The sequence below is a fragment of the Larimichthys crocea genome, chromosome XIII, assembly GCF_000972845.2.
Source record: "Larimichthys crocea isolate SSNF chromosome XIII, L_crocea_2.0, whole genome shotgun sequence".
Lineage (NCBI taxonomy): Eukaryota > Metazoa > Chordata > Actinopteri > Sciaenidae > Larimichthys > Larimichthys crocea.
Window position 1 is genome coordinate 15754829 of NC_040023.1, and position 19718 is coordinate 15774546.

The 19718-nt window shown below is 42.2% G+C and overlaps 1 protein-coding gene across 1 annotated transcript in view; it reads left to right on the top strand.

Moving 5' to 3' along the window:
* Nucleotides 1–19638, top strand: part of itga10 (integrin, alpha 10) — a 27178-nt gene extending 7540 nt beyond the window's left edge. Inside the window, exons 2-30 of the mRNA XM_019253945.2 lie at nt 178–289; nt 399–508; nt 595–683; nt 3377–3491; nt 3594–3721; nt 4312–4460; nt 10013–10163; nt 13382–13547; nt 14093–14166; nt 14251–14395; nt 15259–15407; nt 15544–15687; nt 15848–16054; nt 16137–16267; nt 16474–16640; nt 16811–16953; nt 17061–17171; nt 17277–17362; nt 17467–17608; nt 17703–17795; nt 17914–17990; nt 18078–18167; nt 18263–18347; nt 18488–18601; nt 18676–18783; nt 18870–18983; nt 19068–19163; nt 19258–19371; nt 19456–19638. Of these exons, the coding sequence (XP_019109490.2) occupies nt 178–289; nt 399–508; nt 595–683; nt 3377–3491; nt 3594–3721; nt 4312–4460; nt 10013–10163; nt 13382–13547; nt 14093–14166; nt 14251–14395; nt 15259–15407; nt 15544–15687; nt 15848–16054; nt 16137–16267; nt 16474–16640; nt 16811–16953; nt 17061–17171; nt 17277–17362; nt 17467–17608; nt 17703–17795; nt 17914–17990; nt 18078–18167; nt 18263–18347; nt 18488–18601; nt 18676–18783; nt 18870–18983; nt 19068–19163; nt 19258–19371; nt 19456–19509 (3464 nt within the window). The 3' untranslated portion in view covers nt 19510–19638. The remainder of the gene's footprint in view (nt 1–177; nt 290–398; nt 509–594; nt 684–3376; nt 3492–3593; nt 3722–4311; nt 4461–10012; nt 10164–13381; nt 13548–14092; nt 14167–14250; nt 14396–15258; nt 15408–15543; nt 15688–15847; nt 16055–16136; nt 16268–16473; nt 16641–16810; nt 16954–17060; nt 17172–17276; nt 17363–17466; nt 17609–17702; nt 17796–17913; nt 17991–18077; nt 18168–18262; nt 18348–18487; nt 18602–18675; nt 18784–18869; nt 18984–19067; nt 19164–19257; nt 19372–19455) is intronic.
* Nucleotides 19639–19718: the final 80 nt, after the last annotated feature.

Consider the following 19718-nt stretch of genomic DNA (forward strand, 5'->3'; position numbering starts at 1 on the left):
CTGCCACATTTAGTATGTTTGGGTGTATATATGTTTTTAATATAATTTAAATAAGTTCTGTGGGACTGAACAGTTTGATGGCTAAAGGAGTTAGAGGAATACCATTTTTTTAAATATATAAAACATGTTGTCTTTTCTGTCATCTGTGTAATTATCTCTTTTTGTTATGTCTTTCAGAGTTGTGTCAGTGTTTCAACATAGATGTAAAGAATCCACGCATCTTCAGCGGCCCAGAGGACGCTCTGTTTGGCTTCTCTGTTTTACAACATGAGTCAGATGGAGAGAAATCGTAAGTGTGTGTTAGAGTGTGTGTTGAAAGGTGAAGAAGACGATAAAAACAAATAATTAAGCTGTCATAAAGAGGTTGTAACATGATGATAAATGACTGATTGTGTCAGGATGCTGGTTGGTGCTCCCTGGGACGGTCCGCCTAACAACAGGAAAGGAGATGTGTACAAATGCATTGTGGGAGAGGAGAAGAACTCTAACTGCAGCAAAGTGAATCTAGGTGAGATAAACAAAATCACATCTGCCTGAAAAAGGTCTCAAGTTTAGATATGTTATCCATTAAACTGCTCCGTTTATCTGTCTTAGGTGAGACTGCTCTCCAGAACGTCTCCAAAAACCTGAGGAACTCTCACCTGGGAATGACGCTCACTCCAGATTCACCTGATGGCTTCCTGGTATGTGGTTTCAACACCGAGAAATAACTCTGTTTGTTCTCGCTACATGGGCATTTGGGTTGTGTGTGGGGGCCTGAAGGGATGTGGTGAGATCAGGTTGTGTTTGTTTGACCGAATCTTAATGAATCAGCTCTGGTGGTGTATTTTTATTTGACTTCCGATGTGACCATGTGTGGTTTACCGATCCCACACTTCCTGGATACATTTTTGGAGATTCATATGCACATTTACAAAGTCAGTCACACAGAATCCAAATGTCTTTTATTTGTTTATAGATTATATTATACATACAGGATTGTGTACATGTATAGTCACAGTGCCTTTCAGGACTGAATAATGTATAAAATGAATGTAATGAATATCATTTTGAGATTTTCCTTTCAAAGCTTTATAAATAGTTGTTTCTGCTTTTTACATAAATGAATCGGAGCCAATGACTGCAGTTTTTAGCACTTCCACAGTGGCTTCACTTCACGGCCACAGAGGTTGCTGCTTGACCAGAGCCTGTGAGCTAGTTCAGGCAGTCAGCTCCAGACCACTGCGACATACAGCCGTTCAGCTGTCAGTGCTCAGCTCACTCTTTTACTGCCATGCCGTCACTTGCTGCTGGAACTAACAGTTATTTTTTATTTTCAGTTACTGCATAGATTATCATCGATTATTATTATTAGCGAATCGTAGTAGTGAAAAATGCCCAGCACAAGTAGCCTACCTAGGGCCACAGAAGACATCTTCATCTTTACAAATGTATTTAATTAACATTGATACAGAGAAATGTTTTACTTTTTAGAAGCTGGAACAAGCAGCAACTTCCTTGGCTGTGAAGTAAAGCCAATATGGAAGTGCTAAAAACTGCAGTTCCTCAAATGTCCACTTGAGGCTGACTACAGAACGAGTCAATCTCCATAAGGCCCCATACTAAAATGTCCAACTTCACCACAGAAATAAAAATGTTTACAGTCTGGTACAAAAAACTATTTTGGTCTCTATAGCTAATTTCATTGTCCATGACACCTGTACTGAATTTTGTTCAAATTATATAAAGGTTATGCAGATGCAATGTTAGGCAGAAGAGGCAGGACTACCGACAGCCAGCGCCACAGATTTTGCAACAGCACACATATGCTGCCCATTCTTATTCTGTCAGAGAGCTGGTACCACAGAGGGTTTGGCATTGTTGCTTGATAAATAATTAGATGGCTAATAATTGCCAAAATTATTGTGGATTCATTTCTTTCTGATAGCAACACTGATGAATCATTTCTGCACTTCAGCAGCCTCTAAGTTATTAATTTCATTTTCCACTCCCTGCTGTGCTGAGCTTGGTGCTCCCTTTTGGGGAGTTTAATCTAATTCATGCAAGCCGGCTGACTGAACTGATACCATGCGTATCAATGCACAGGCATAATACTGTAATTACTGTAATTATGTAAGGCTAATTTCTGTTCTATTTGAGACTGATATTGTTTTTATTCTCAAGTCAAAGTCAAATTTTATGGAAGTCAAGTGCAAATTCCCTTTTTTTTGTAACTTGAGTCTGAACATCAAGTGTGTAACTCTGATACACACATCTTGTTGTTGCTCTCCAGTCCTTACTTCTGCAGTTTTCAATCTTCTGGTTTGTTGCTGGTCCAGGCAGAAGTGTGTGTTTGTTTGTGTGTTTGTATGTTAGTTACTGTGTCTATGTCCCTGTGTCTATTTGTTTCTGTTTGGTATCTGCCAGGTTTTTACTGCTGCTTCGGGTGCGGAGTCGTGTACAGTTCACGAACGCCATCCAGCTCAGCCCATTTTAGTGTATGTGTGTGTGTGTGGGGGTATGTGTGTGTGTGTCCTTGTGTGTTTATCTTAACCCCAGTGGTCAGGTCTATAACAGGATCGGAATGCGTCTCCGGCCCTTTGTTAATGACAGACCTACCAAAAGCCATAGCACCTCTCTTGCTTTTTCTCCCTCCTTCCTTTCTCTCATCCCTCTCTCCATCCCTTCCTCTCCGCCTGTCTGTGTGCCTGAGGAGAAACCCGTCCATAATGACAGGGCGAGAAAAACCAGGATGTTTCTCTTTCTCTCGTTCTACCCCCATTTCACCCCACTTTCTGTCTCTCCTTTGTCTCTTTGCTGTGTGTGTGAGTTTCTTTTATCTCCTCTTTCCACACTCTACCCCTTATTGCTCCCTCTTGGTATGAAAGCCCAAATAAACGGCATGCTTTGAAGACAGATATTTTTATATGATGCCCCCACCCCAACCCCACACTTACCCCCTTACTTTTAGCACAATCAGATTTAAATTGCTTTACTGGTCTGGTGTTCCAGCTCTGCTAAACCACTCATGACAACAGTGACTGCCAACATGTCAACAATAGTCTCCCTCTCTCTGCCTCTCCCTCATTTCTCTATCCACCAAACCACACTATTGTAGTTTTTCCATGACTTATTCCCTCTTATGGCTTGTTTTCTTTTTTGTTCCCCGTCTGCCCTCATTTAGTCTTTTTTTTTTCTTCTTCTATGTTTATTTGTGGGTCACCCGACCACATTTGTCTACGTGTTTAAACCCTTTGATAACAACTAAAAAAGCCACCTACGTGTCTTGTGAGCGGAACACAAATACCTGATAAATAATTGACTGTAGATGCTTCTGAAATTGCTTCACCTGTAAAACAGATGCTGATGTGTGGGTGTTTATGTGTGTGTTTGGCAGGCATGTGCCCCACTGTGGTCTCAAGAGTGCGGTACGTCTATGTTCAGCACCGGCATCTGTGCCTCTGTAAGCGATGACCTAGAACCAAGAGAGACCATCGCTCCAACAGCGCAAAGTAACCGCACATTTGCACGAACACGCATATTGAAGCAGAGGAACATGCTGCAACGGCCTCGCTTTAGCTAACCAAATATTTTCAATCTCCCACATGTGTCAGGGTGCTCCACATACATGGACATCGTGATTGTGTTGGATGGCTCCAACAGTATCTACCCCTGGTATGAGGTCCAGAACTTCCTCAGCAACATCCTCAGCAAGTTCCACATCAGCTCGGACCAGATGCAGGTAAAAGTGCAAGTCAATGTGTATTTGCACAGTGTATAAATATTATTTACATTGGTAATGGAAACTTGTGGGTTTGAATTTGAGTGAGTCTCCCACTTAAACCGCTGGAACCCCTTAGCTGTTGCCCAGAACAGTAAGACAAGCTAGTCTCTTGAGTGAAAACATGCATAGAGTGACACATATATAGAAGCAGTTTGGCAAAATATGACCAGAATGAATTGCATTGGTAATGTAAAGGGACGTGAACCGAGCTAGCCTGAGGTTGGGGAGGAATGGAAGTTGGGAGTGAGGTGGAGGGGGGACATTATTCTGAGCTAAACAAGAGGAGAGAGAGGAGGTTTGGGTTTTGAAAAGGGAGGGTGGGGGGTAAGGGGTAGCAGGCGATGTGAGGTGAAGAGGAAATACCACTGGTTTTTGAATGAATTCAAAAATTCCCCAAGTGCACTGTTTGCTTTAAGAACAGCATTGGTACTTAAAGAGGTAGTTCACCCAAGAAACAAGAGTCTCAGATGTTGCTTTCCACAACTATGTACCAGCAAAAACCATGAACATGTGTGTGTGTGTGTGTGTTTGCGTGTGTGCATATTAAGGTTGGTATACTGCAGTATGGTGAGGTAGCAGTCCATGAGTGGTCTCTGAAAGACTACCAGACCACACAGGAGGTGGTGGAGGCCGCCAAGAACATCAGCAGACAAGAAGGACGAGAGACGCGCACTGCATATGCCATCCACATGGCGTGGTAAGCCTGTCAATCACTGTTACTTTACTTTTACTGGCTGATGCGCTTTGTACTAAAACATAATTTTGGCTGGCTAACTGGAAACTGTCTGACTGTTTAGATTTCAGTATGTTTTCTGTAAATGTATGACTGTATAATTTGACAATCAGGTCTATTTTCTTCTAGTCTGTTCTACTTTCTAATGATATGCTCCAGTATGATCCCATCAGGCTGCTTTTGATTTATGGTTTACCAAGCTAGGAGACAAGGATTAGATGAAATGGTGTAACATTCCTACTTCAAGCTGCTCCAATAAATATATACAGCTCATATAAATGACTATGCATCATGTAAAAGGAGTTGCTCATAGTGAAGAACACAGTTAATTTTGAGGCATCTGTTTCCAATGAAAAATGTACTGGGCTGTATAGAGGATACACTACTCACCCAACATCAGACAACAGACAGAAACAGTTGGCAACTAGCTGAGAAATGTAGTGGATCATTTCATAGTTAAAGAGACAGATATTTCTCTCAGCAGTTGAAGACGAAAAATAAGCCAAACGGAAAATGAATATTGGACCGCTGGAAGAGTAAATAAACAACAGGTTCCATGACAACTTTATGAGAAGATAATTGTCATTGTCAGCGTTGTGTTTACAGCTTGTTGTGCTGCCTTTAAATGGCCACAAAAAAGCAGACTAAAATTAAAGAATTAAAGAATTAAAATTAGAATTATTTTTATGTTCAGAAAGTTTTGTAACACTTATGCCTTCGACCCTACACGGGATGTCTGTGTCACGTTGTGGCCGCAACTCTGTTTTGGCCCGTTGTCCGCGCGGTTTCAAACCCCACCAGGAGATTTCGAAGTGGAGCATTTTACCTGTCAGATTTTGTTAACTTGTTCAGTTTTAGTCATTTTTTCTCTGTTTCATGTGCCTCTATCGTGAGTAAACAAACTTGCAACATCCATCAAAATTACATTAAAATACAGTTGCGTATTCTTCGCAGAGCTTCTGGGATGCTTCTGATTTGTGCTGTGGCTCTTCTGGTGTTCGGTGGACTTAGCAGTTAGGCCTTCTAAGGCATGTTTATGACATGTTTATGTTGGTTAATGTAAACTTTTAATTAAGAATTACGTAACTGATTAACAACAACAGTCATAAACATTCATAAGGACTTCATATTCATGGTCATGGTGGTGTCAAATCTGTTATGCACACCACTTTAAATACCCTTTGTAACAGCCATTCAAACAATGTTCATATATATGCTTTATTACGCATTTATTAAACAACTGTAGTTTTGTAGTAAGTTTTATAAACATTACTTGTAAGCAGTTCTCATAGTCAGGTTGTCACACCTCTCTGTGTCACCTTCATAACCTTTCTTGGTTAAAGCATGTTGGTGGTATTTAAGATCGTAACCCAAGTCTAAAGAAACAGCTCTCTAGGTTGAGGGACAGCGGCTAAATGAAAACCTCTGCGTCTTAAAATATCTCTTTCTTTTCAAAATAAAATTCCTGCTTTATTAAAGTCATACCAACATGGAGCACCACACCCAGACCTGATGTGTGGTCACGGCTGCCATTTTGGGATGTGTATCTTGGAGAGTTGTTCTACTTTTGTGCACGCTCACGCTCACACACACACACACACACACACACACACACACACACACACACACACACACAGGTAATTGGAGAGTTCCTGTTTTTCTCGTATATTTAAAGGTAAAAGTTGGAGAAGTTTAGGAGGAACATTTAAAAGGTAGTTGAAAAGCAGTGACTGGAAAATGGAACCAGTAAAATAGTGTAACTGTTGCATTAAAACACACTGACGGGAAATCCAGACACTACTGTACCTCTCTGGTGATCAGTAGACTAATCAGCACTGAAGATAAAAAAAAAGAAACTTGTTTACTTGTTACTCAGAGAGTTACTCAGAGGCCATTTATAAATAACCAAAGTGAATGTTTTCTGACACGTGTGTGTGCGTCAGGGTCAGGAAATCAAGCTGTGGTTACAGTTTTTGAAATAATTAAAGAACTTCTGTTTTGACTTGCACAAACATACGTACTCCTACTCACAAACACGCACATACAGATGGACAGATAGCAGCGCTGGCACTAGGCAGGAAAGTGACGGGGTAGAAAAACAGTGAGATTAGCTGAGCTGGACCAGTCGGCTGCTGGCTCAGCACGGCTGCAGGTGTGGCACAGTCTGACCCAGCCTGGTCAGCCAAGTAGTGCTCCTGCAGCTGTAAAAGCACAGTTACAGTACACACATGCAAGAATGAACACATACACTCAAATCCTCATATGCACTTTGTATTACTACAAGGGCTGACACTCACTGCATTCATTCCTTGGTCCCCCCAACCTCAACTTTAACCCTCTTCCCTGCATGGTTGACCCGTTAACCTTTACCCTAACCTCATCTCTATTATAAACTTAACCCTAAACCAAAGCACTTAGTTAACATAGCTCCTAAATATATCTGCCTGGAGGCTTTGATGATTTTATTTTTGTGTGGCCAATCAGTAAACACTCACACAGAGTGTGAAGACTTGAGACCAAGCAGCAAACCTCAGTGGCTGTGAAGTGAAGTGCCAAAACCTTCAGTTCCTCAAACAGCTATAACTTGAGACTGGCTACACAACAAGTCAGTCACCATAAGCCCCCATATTAAAATTTCCAACTTCACAGCACAAATAAACATGTTTATAGCCTGGTACAAAAAATAGTTTTGGTCTAATTTATCCGTTCATGACAACTCTACTGAGTCTGTATGAATTTGAATTGAAAAGGAACCTGTTCAAATTTATATTAAGGCTTAAAGTTATTGCATAATTAACAGTGTGGTCACTTTAATTTACAGGCAGGTGTTGTTACAGGTTTCAGCCCCCTTTAGGTCCACCGACAATTTTTGCTGATTTTTTAATTAGCCGGGAGGCTGCAAAGGTATAACTGCCAACATGGCAGCGGCCAGGGCCACCACACTCTGAGATTCAATGTCTTAAATAGTCTTTTATATCTACTTTATATCTTCTTCTTACACATAATCCACTTTCTTAAACTGCCATGTTTCTACAGTAACCAAAATAAAACTAAATACAGGTTAGGGTGTTTGGCATTTTTCATATTTTATCACAGCCACCATAGGTTCTCCTTCACATTAGAAAGGAGAGGGCGAGGCGAGGGGTTGAAATCAGCAACTGCACCGCTAGACGCCAATCCTACACACTCTAGGTCACAAATTTGAGGACTTGACTTGTTTGCTCATCTAAGTCAGTAAAAATAAACCAAAATGTCTATATAACTGGATACCCAAGTGTTATAAAAGTGTAGTAATGTTTGGGGAAAACAAAAACAAAGAAAAATGTGAAAATCAGTGCGACACAGTGGGAAAATTATATCAGCAAGATCACGTGGTAGCACAGCAAGTTAGGCTAGCTGTCATTATCACAGATATAATAGATCTCAAACAACGACCTCTGAGATGAATGAACTACATTAAAAGACAAACTCATAGAAAATATTTGAGAGTTTGAGAGACTGTGTGGTGTTTCACTTCAGGCTAAAATAATCCTCCAATTCTGGGAAAGAAAAAGAAATGAGATATGCCTTTACGTTCTTTTACGTACAGGTTTTACATGGCCACACAGCTTGAATATTTGTCTCATATTTGACGCATCGCGTGTAGTAATCCATACAAAAACCATCCTGAAGTCAGTCTTAAAGTCACCATGAAGAGACCAACATCTCGGAGCCAAGAAATCATCTGGCACAAACCCTCTGTAATACTGTGTAATGAGTTGTTTTTGTACAGATTAAACAAACGAGTTTCCAAGGTGCCAGATTTGAATAGTGTTGGCCGAAGCCATGGTAGCTGCTCCTCCCTGTTTCCAGTCTTTATAGTAAACTAAGCTAATGGATGCTGGTTGTAGCTTCATATTCTCAAAGTGAGTTCCCCAAATTGCTCTCGAGGGTGAAATAAATGTGCGCGTTGCTTTGTACCTGCACACAGTGTGCTGTTGGCATGTAAATGACAGTAACGGAGTGCACAGATGACACTTTGAATGCAGCGTAGATGACAGACTGATGCATGAACATCAAGCAGCCCTCTACAATTGGATTAGCCAGTGATTTTTTTACATTGCTCCACCCGTCTGAGATGCTCTCACTCACCCCCACCACGCACACAAAAGTACACTCACAGACCGCTGCACTGTGTCATTACCACACTGCTGTGACTCCATAAAATGGGTTGTAAATACAACCAGGCCTCCCAATTAGCTCTGCTCACTTTCTCTCCTCTTTCATCTCCCCTTCCCTCTTTCACGTCTCCTTGTGTCTTTCATCATAATTCTTCTGCGTGTGCCTCTTTTCGTTTTTTATTCTTTTCTCCTCTTCTTACCTGTGTCTTGTCTTACTCGTCTTGTCTCGTTATTTGTCTCGCTCTCATCTCTTTTCTAGCACATTTCTTCTCCCTCTCATATCTCTTTCTTCTCTCTTTCCTCGCAGTTTTATTTCACTGTATACACCACACAGTCTTAATACCACAGCAAAGCAGGATTTGCACCCCTTGGTTGTAATATTTGGCTTCATTTTACTGCCTCTTACGAGTATTTTAATTTTCATTCCCAATCCCGTTCTCTCCCTTCCAGTAACTTTCCTTAATTTTTCTTATTCCTTTTTATGAGCTATTTCTTCAGATTTTTTTTTGCTACCTTTTCTCATATTCATGTGTCTTTCTTCTTTGTGTCTTATTTTTCTTCTACTCCTCTGTTCTCTTTCCTCCTCTCCTCTCCTCCTCTGCTCCCTATGTAATTTGCAGACTGCATAGGGGAAACGGTTGTTTTTAACTTTGAGTTTCTTGCGGCTGACCACAATGTTATATTTAGGCAAGGGCTGGAGTTAGGCCTGAAAATGACTGAGTTCACTAGCAGTGACTACTCTCCCCGGTTCACTGTGTGTATGTGCTTGTATATGTGTGTCGTGTGTGTGTGTTGGTCTGAGGCTTACCAACCCTATTCAACGCTTGAAACAGGTCCCACTGAGAACAGGTTTCCTGCAGACAAACAGGGTGCGGCTTGGGTCTGTTCGTGTGTTTGTCATTTAGGTTTCCTCTCTGTATCATGGCACAAGCGGATGGGAATGCACAGATGCGGTGGTTGATTGCAATGACACATACACACTTCACGCAATGAGCAATTTGAGTCAGTTGGCAGCTAATGCATGTGTGTTAAGTATGACTAATATAGATGTGGCAAGGTCCAGTTGTGATTTAGACCACTTATCTCGGGCTTGATGGGAAGGATCTTGAATCCAATGTCTCAGAGGCTACTCATTTACTCAGAGAAACTCTATAAATTGTATATTATCTTATGGGAGATGTTTAAGATTTTAGGCAACCAAGCCACTGATACTCCCTCTCTCTCAGATTCTTTCTCTCCTTGTACGTCTATTTTCATTCTCTTTCTTTCTTTCTTTCGCTCTCTGGTGTGATTCAAAGATCATTCAGCTGGATGTTTTCGCAAAACCAGCTCAGTCTTTCCTTTCTTTCTTTGTAGCACGGAGGCGTTCAGTGCTGAGCGTGGAGCCAGGGAGGGCGCCACCAAGGTGATGATCGTAGTGACAGACGGAGAGTCACATGATGGAGAGGAGCTGCCAGACGCCCTGATAGAGTGCGAGAACAGAAACATCACCAGATATGCCATCGCTGTGAGTGCAATCCTTAAGGAATCATAATTAAGGGGTTTTATTTGAGTCTCTTAATGCTTAATGAGTTCAAAACACACAAACAACCAACCAACATTATCAGCAGGGTGTTTAGAGCATCCCTAACATTCCTCAAACATTGTATGAAAATGGTATGGAGAACATCTACACCCTCAAGCAACCACACAATACCACTCCCCCAAAAATAACATCTCCAAATTACCAAATGAACCCCTTGGGTCTACTAAAATAGCCAAGTGGGAACAAAAACTCTTCCTTTTCCAGCCCCACCCGACCCCCTCTACACACAGACACACACCCTGAGTGGTGGCATGGTTTCAGTGTCAGCGGGGCAGACAGACTCTAGTGGCAGAGCTGGTTGCAGACCCCTCCCTTCCCCACAAGAGAAGCTGGGGAACCTCCAGACTCCGCTAGAACCACAGAAGAAGAGAACACGAGCCAACACAGAGGAGAAGTGGCAGACTTCCACTATAGAAATATGCGTAGACGGTGGAGATTACATATACCCAGTAATCTATGGATGGAGACATTCACTTGGACACACTCTGTTTGGGTAGAATTATAATAAAGTTTGGTTAGTTTGTGCTAAAATTGGTTTGGAAGATTTACTGTAAAAAAAATAAAAATAATAATATGGTTTAAAATGCCTCTGAGACAACAGGTCCTGCTCTTTGATCAAACTAGGATCTCATTAAAAAGTCTCGTACTGTCTCACTTAAGGAAGACATCTTGGGAAATTAAGTGCAGTCTGTCCTTAAAGCATTAAGAGACGACAACTCTGATGAAGGCGTCGTGCTGAAATATATTGGTCTTCATACTACAAGAGTTACAGGAGCTTTAAACCTTTTTTCTTTACTGGTACTTTTAGTGATATTGAAGCATATACAGTAATTTTGGGTTTTGTTTGCCGAAGTTTTGAGATAACACAACTCTAAGAGGAGAGAGAAACTGTGTTTGTTGTGCCCAAAGTAATGGAAAACTATATTTTGCTGTGAGCCAATTGCATTGATAGATAGATAGATAGATAGATAGATAGACAGACAGACAGACAGACAGACAGACAGACAGACAGACAGACAGACAGACAGACAGACATCTATAGAAAATTCAACAGCAGCATCTCTTTTGAGAGATAGTAAAGTTGTCCACTGTGAGGTGTTTGGATTAGCCACAGAAATAAGGACAAAGATATTACTATTACATTTTTTAAGTACGAGTATTTTTGTAACATAGGTAAACTGACCCTTTAAAAAGCTGACAGAAAAGCATACTATGCCTTGGTCTAAATCCTGACCATCCCAGTGTGAAAACAGGGTGTGGATAAAGATTTACAAAACATAAATTGTGTCAGGACGTGTTGTTATGGCTAAATCACTGCGTGCCACTTAAAAACTCTCTGTGACAGATGCAGAACATAATGCTAGCTCAAGGAGGAAACAGCCAGAGACAAGAGAGAGTCAAGAGAGTCAAGGTATGGGTAGAGTAGATATTGTAACACGCAGCCATCAATGCAAACAGAAACTTAAAACTGGATGGAGAAAACAAGAGAGAATGAGGTGGCTTTGTGGTGGAGTGTTTGACTAAAACGTCAAAGTGATGACAGGTACTCCTTGTAAGAGCAGCCATGTTTTGCTGCTGCCTGTGTGTGTGCGTGTGCAGATGGCTCACAGGGGAAGGCAGAGCTTTCAAAACAAGAGCACGGTCACTACGGACTGTTTTTAATACATCAGTGCAGGTCAGGAGCTGGAAGGAGGATAAGCTTCTGCAGACCCATGTATTTATGTTTGTCCACTTATATTCATATATTTAAATGTCATTGTGTTTCCAAATCATTTAAAACTGTTATGTACTTTGTATTTTACGTTATGTCCTCTTCTTTCTCTGTTCATGTCTTAAAAACCAGCAGCAGAGTTGGCAGCCTGAGTGGAATTTCTCTATAAGATCTTAATGTACATATTTATACGTAGGTTCTCTTCACGTGACACACCACACCACTCTCCATCCCCTATACCCTTTGAAAACAGAGGATTTCCTTAGTTTACTTGGCAGCTGGAGTCACAGGGGGAGATTCTTGGGTTTGGTTTCTCTTATGGAATTTTCTCATTTGTACTTCAGGCGTTAAGCCATAGGCCACTGCTGCTACAGTATATCTTCCTCATCCGTCATCTCTTCACCTCACGGCAAGGCCTGTGCTCCTCATTTACAAATCTCTGGTGGCTACCATTTCCTCCGTCCTTATGTTTTCCAGTCAATTTGTTGCCTTTAGCTATTGCTTAATTGCTAGTAAATTACGCCGGCTGTGAAGTGTGTTTATTTTCTTTTAAATTCACAGTTCAATCCTACAGTTCCAGGCGGTGGTGGCAGAAGTGTTCAGATCTTTAACTTAAGTAAAAGTACTAATACCACACTGTTAAAGTCCTGCAGTCAAAAGCTTATTTGAGAAAGTTGTTTCGGGTGTGTATGTTGCATTTTACTGCAGTGGCTGTACTAATTTGAACTCCTTTATGTACTTTTGGGTAGTTTCATTTACAGCAATTATCTTTTCTGCACAACGACTTGTCACAATGTATTTTCCAGTTAATCCAAAGAGTGTTAAAATTGTTTAAATTGTTTATTTAGCTCAAGAAGTAGGAGTATTTTCTCAACTCTATAAGGGAACTGTTACATTTTCAGTTTAATGTTTTGACCTAAAATGCAGAGACAGAGGCTAGTACAGTCTTAAGTTGGCTGGCGTGTGACCTGTGACGCAAGGCAAGCAGATCAAGGGATTCACTGGATCGGTTGAACAAAGCAAAGCACACTAGAAAATTGCACACAAGGAAAAACTTGAATGAGTATTGATGTCAAAAACAATGTCTGTTTTCAGATTTAAAGCCCGCAAATCAATCTGAGGTCTCAGGTCCATGTTTTATCCTTAGAGGTTTGCTCTCCTCCGGCTGAAAAGCACCTGATTCAAAGTTGCAAACTTGCTGGAAGATGCACAGAGAGCCTTGTTTGGTCTCTCTTCACTGTACCTCAGAAACATGGAGAAGTAATTCTTCCGATTCATGCCAAAAAGTCTGTTTATGCTCTCTGTTTTTCACCCCCTTTCTCTGCGTCAGTGTTTTAGTGAGCTTGTGTTATCTGCTTATTCATTCATCGTATTCTCTGTTTTTAAAGTAGTTTTCCCATCTCTCTCTTTCTCTCACGCTGGGCTCCAGGTTCTTGGTCATTATATCCGCCGCCAGCAGGACCCTGAGACGTTCATTACTGAGATCAAGTATATCGCCAGTGACCCTGACGACAAATACTTTTTCAATGTGACAGATGAAGCTGCGCTCAATGACATTGTGGATGCCCTGGGAGATCGCATTTTCACGTTGGAAGGTTTGTGAAGGAAGGAAAAGAGAGGTTTAAGATGTACAACACTCATACTATATCAAACATTTTATTAAGCTGCCTGCTGGCAAAATAATTCACAGTATTTACAGCAACACTGTCGGATTAATCAACTCATTTTGTCTGAGAAAGAAGTGGAAAGATGAAACACGAGAATATGAGACAAACACTGGAGAAACAATATTTAAGAGGGAGGAAGAAAGTGAAGGAGGATTAGGTCAGTGTGAGAAAATAAACAGCAGTCCCGCAGAGGAAGCAAGAAGAGGAAAAGAAGGTAGAGGGAGTGTACAGCTATCACAATAGTTGTGGGAACGTGAGAGGAAGGTTGATGAAAAGCGATGCCATCCTTAAACTGTTTAGGGAAATCAGAGAGGAAGGGACAGGGGGAAAGGAAAGGGTGAGGCAAGTCTGCCACCTGTGGTGGGTGCTAATGATGAAGATCAGATCCTGAGAGGGAAAGGAAGGAAGGGAGGAGATGTGTAAAGAAAAATGATGACTCAGAAGACTCACTTTCTGTCTTTGTCCACTTGCAGGCACGCTGGGCTACAATGAGAGCTCGTTCCACATGGAGATGTCTCAGATCGGCTTCTCCACGCACACACTGGACGTAAGTCCAGTCATCTATTCTTCTTTGTGCAATGTGCATGTGTTTGACCTGTGTGTCTCATCAGTGTCCTTCTCCACTCTTCAGGATGGCATACTGTTTGGTATGGTGGGTGCCTATGACTGGGATGGTGGAGTGTTGAAGGAAGGGACCAATGGACGAATCATGCCGCCCAGAGAGGCTTTTGAAAGCGAGTTTCCACTGGAGCTCAAAAATCATGCTGCTTATTTAGGTACCCACATATCACACCACTGAATACGATACTAAAAGAATCATACTTGTGTTTTTTACTTATTAGTACATGATTATTACACAGTTTATTGCGTTATTGTGTGGTTTTAGCTTGGACTGATTTGAAAAGTCTGTCATCCAGGGTGGTGCATTCATGTGTTGGTGGCAAAGGCAAAGACAAGAGAAGCTTAGAGCCAATAACCTACAAATGGGCTTTATTTGTTTGAGCCCAAATCAACCCCCACCTACAAGTTTTGATTTTAGGACTGAGGATTATATACATATATACATATATCAATTCGTTTTCTTTTCTAAATAAATCGTTTCACCTGTAAAATATCTGAAAATGTTGAAATTATCCTGTTTAATCCCAAACTGGAATCTGCTTGCTTGCTTTGTCTGACCCTACAGATATTCACTTTAATATCACATTCAAAATAAATGTCAAACAGCGAACCTCTGGCCCTTTTGGGGCCTCTGACATCGGAGTGTTTGGAGCCCTGAGGCAGTTTACCTGCTTCGCCTAGTTCATAATCCGTCTTTAGCTGACTACTAACAAACTGAAACCTCCAAAATTCACATGATCGTTTCCAAATAGCCTTGTTTGCTTATTGTTTATCTTGCAGGTTTAATATTCTTGAAACATAACTTGTGAATGAACTCCTATTCTCTAAAATCCCACGTCGAAGCTTTCCACCAGCACGTAAAAACCACACCACTCCAGAGAAGGCTGAAGTCAGACCATACTTTAAACTACAAGAGCATGCAATATGATGCAAATACATGCTTGATTTGTATTAATGGATTAAAACACTCTTAAACTCTGGCCACAGTGTTGGATGATGTGTGTGTATGTGTCTGCAGGTTACACAGTGTCGTCTGTGGTAGTTGGTGACTGGAGGAGGCTGTATGTAGCTGGGGCTCCTCGATTCAAACACAAAGGCAAAGTCATCCTGTTTGAACTCAGCGACGATGGCGATGTCAATATTGTACAGGCTCTTAATGGGGAACAGGTAAAGCTCTCTCCCCTGTGTCACTTTTAGTTGTTTATTTATTTGTAGCAGAGAACGAACAAGCAGAGCTTAGCAGATATGATGCGAGGGCTCCACCTACTGGAAATAAGCTGAAAGAACATGTTTGTGTCTGTAGATCGGATCATACTATGGCAGCGAGGTGTGTGGGCTGGATATCGACCAGGATGGCATCACTGATGTTCTTTTGGTCGCAGCTCCAATGTACCTCGGCTCAGGAAACAAGGAAGCTGGTAGAGTCTACATATACACCCTCAGTGGGGTAAGACAACAGTGGCAGTGATCACTAACATATTTTTTTAACACTTATCAAACTGATATTTTCTCAAAAGACTGACAATAATATCTATCTTTCAGCCCCCTGTAATGTATAATGTTACCTACTCTTCTATTTTCCTCCCTTCCTGTTTCATTTCTCCCAGGAGGAGGTCTTTGTATCTAATGGCACTCTGAAGTCTGAGGAAAAGTCCCAGGATGCCAGGTTTGGTTATGCTTTGGCAGCCGCTCCAGACCTCAACCACGACGGCTTCACTGACCTGCTGGTGGGAGCCCCCCTGGAGGATGAACACAAGGGAGCCATCTATGTCTACCACGGAGATGGTATTCACGTCATCCACAATTATAAGCAGGTACTTGTCATTTGCTTACATTTTCACTGGCGTGTTTGAGGATTCAATCAAACTGATTTCTGTTCTCGTTTCTGCCTCTCAGCGTATTTCAGGGTCATCGATTTCCCCCTCCCTGCAGTATTTTGGCCGCAGTGTGAGCGCACGGTTGGACTTGGATGGGGATGAGCTAATAGACTTGGCAGTGGGAGCGCAGGGCAATGCTGTGCTGCTCAGGTGGGTAGAGACACAGTTGGGAAGGTAGGGAAGGGCATTGCTGGAACAAATTTTATTTTATAGCTGCAAGCACTGAGAGATAATAAAACTAGATATTAAATGCAACATCTGTAGCCAGCTAGTATAATTAATTTCCTTTGTAGATTCATTCACATGTCTAAAAATGAAATCCTGCTTTTATCTTCCATTGTCCCTCTTTTCCACAGCTCTCGGAGCATAGTCCAGATCAGCGTGAGTTTGTCCTTCCAGCCACACTCCATCAATGTCATTCAGAAGACATGCCAGAGGGGAGGCAGAGAATCAGCCTGTCTCAATGCCACCGCCTGCTTCACAACCGTCTCCCGCTCACCAGGACCACACAGCAACAGCTTCGGTATAACACATTATTTTTTCATTGACCCCAAATTTACAGGCTTGCCTCTCTAATCCTTATCAAGGATTAACAATCCCTATAAGTGTTGTGAATTGGTCAGGTGCACAAATGATTGGAATGGGACTTTTCCAAAATTCACCATCTGTTCCAACTGCCTGCTCCCTCCTCAGATCTGTGGGTGTCAGCCATGTTGGACGACAGGAAGTTGTCAGCACGGGCTCTGTTTGACGACAGCTCCCACCGACAGACCCAGCTGGCAGTCCAAGTTCACACAGGACAAACTGTGTGCCACAAATTGCCCTTCCATGTCTATGTGAGTGTTGGTGCTCACATCAACCACAAGTTTGACATTGAAACATCATTCACACTCGTGTGTATGCAGCAGAGTGACACTTTATTTGTTTCTGTCTTCCCTCGTAGGACACAGCAGACTACATCCGTCCAATTAGCTTCTCACTGCGATTTAAAATCAACGACACAGAAAGCGGTCCAGTGTTGGATGAAGGCTGGCCAACAACTGTCAAGAAATCTGTGAGTGGCACAACACTGACTGTTCTCATTAGTAACTTTCTTATTGCATTTCCTCCCTCTTTTTTTCCATCAAACATGCCGTCCTATCCATGTGTTCCTCTTTAGATCCAGTTCTTTAAAGACTGTGGTGAGGATGATGTGTGTACAACAGACCTGGTGCTGCAGGCTCACATGGACATCTCTGGGACAAAGTACATATTTTAAATATTCCCTTATTCGCTTCTCTTTCCACACGAGTTGGACAATATCAGACACCTTCTTGGTTTAGTGAGTTCTCATTGTGTTTCCTCCGCAGACAGAAGCCGTATGTGATTCGCAGCCCTCGTAGGCGTCTGGCGGTGGAGGTGCAGCTTGAGAACAGACTGGAAAACGCCTACAACACCAGCCTGACGCTGCACTATTCACGCAACCTGCACTTTTCCAGCCTTAGCATCAGGGTAAACCCCACATATGCAAGTCACACACACGTATACAGATCTATATATACAAACTAATGCACAATTACTGTTTCTCGCTTTTCTTTTCATGTAGGAGGATGCCCATTTTAAGATTGAGTGTACAGCACTTGGTGCCAACAGCCACTCATGTAATGTCAGCTACCCGGTATTTCGCTCCCAGTCAAAAGTATGTCCATGCTGTGGAAATAGCTCCATCACTCTCTCAACTCAGCCTACTCATACTTCACTGCTCCAGGTGAAATGTGTCACTTCAGCTCTTTGGGTTTTTTTTTTGGTGTTTGTAGGTTAACTTCATGTTGGAGTTTGAGTTCAGCTGCACATCTCTGCAAAGCCGAGTTCTGATGAAGCTTAACGCTGCCAGGTAGCTTACTAAAGCAACAAGTTCTGCACACTGCATGCACACAGTTCACAAAGATACAAGAGATTCAAATTGTGTTCTCTTCTACAGCGACAGTGTGGAGAGAGAAGACACGTTGGGGGACAACAGTGTTCAGCTGCAGAGTTTTGTTCAGTATGAGCCAGACTTGTTTGTAAGCAGGTATGTGTGTATGCAGCATACTGTATGCATTATTCAGCAATCATATATTTTAGCTACTTTAAATACATTTTTGTATTTGTGTTTTTTCCATACAGCGACTCTAATTTGAACCGATATGAGGTCCACCCTACTCGGACAGTGTCAGAGGCAACTGGACCAGAGTTCTACACACACCTCAGGGTAAATCTATGGCCCGCATGCTCATTTTATTGACTTTGATGCAACCTATGGCTTTAAGTGTTTGTAAATCTCCCAGTAAAAAACATAATTGAATCATTGTAACTCTAAAATACAAAACAGTTTTTTCTTTGTGTTTGTAGCTGCAGAATCTCGGCTGTTACTCTGTGAGTAATCTGGAGCTCAGGCTGCATCTGCCCTCTGTGGCTGCGGGAGACAGAGTCTTCATGACCGTCACTGATGTCTTTTCATACAACGTGAGTAGCGCTGCCGCAAGAGTGTTTGTATATTTCTATTAGATCATATCTGACATGTTTAAATTGTCCCATAGGCCACAGGGGTGAACTGCAGCGTGCTGAGTGATCTGGCCCAGCTGAAGGCCAGACAGAGGGATGTACGCTCCCTTCATCCTGAAGACATGATGCAGAATGACATACTGGTGAGGCCCCTGGTGGCACAGCAGCTACTGAACAGCATGCAGCATCAGTGTTCACGTTAACATGCTGTTATGTTTGTATGTTTTAGAACTGCAGCAGGTCATGGTGCACTGAGGTCGTCTGTGAAGTTCAGCAGCTTCTAAGAGGGCAAGCCGCCGTCGTTCGCGTCAGCCGCAGAGTCCATGATGATTTTTTCCGAAAAGTGAGCGTGCAGCTGTTCATTTCAGGCCATTTTATTCTGTCCTATGACACAAACATTGATAATCACCTCTGTGTCTGTTTGCAGGCCAAATATAAGTCAGTGAGGATAATAGGCGCGTATCGGCTCGTAGCTCAGCAGACTAACCTCGTCACTCTGGGCACGGGAACAGTTTGGAGGGAGGTAAGAAGACTGTAGCGTGATTTTAAGATTCTGAGCAGAATGAGCGGTGACGTTTTCATTCGCTAAATCTTTCCCCTCATGTATCTTTCTGTAGACTGTGTTGGAGGTGCTAAAGGGCAGAGCTATTCCCATCTCGCTGTGGATTCTGATTGGTAGCATCATCGGAGGCTTGCTGCTACTGGCTCTTATCATTTTCATACTATGGAAGGTACTTTCACGTAACATTTACCTTCAAGTTTCATCAGACAATTTTTACAGATTGAGTATTAATATTTATCTCACTTCTCGTCAGCTGGGATTCTTCACACGCAAACAGAGAGGAGAGGATGAAAACCATGAGGACTGAGCCCCAACCTTTGCTGCCATGACGACAGTCATCTGCAACAACAATTACCAGGAGTCCATCTCACACCAGGCACACAGAGAGAGACAGTCCTGGGATTGGACTCGACACACAGATGCAACAGGGACCTCCAGGACCAAAGAGAGCGTTTGAGGGTCCAAGAGAAATGCACTACCCACTATCTTCAGGGTCTGGAGCACTTATGTAAATAA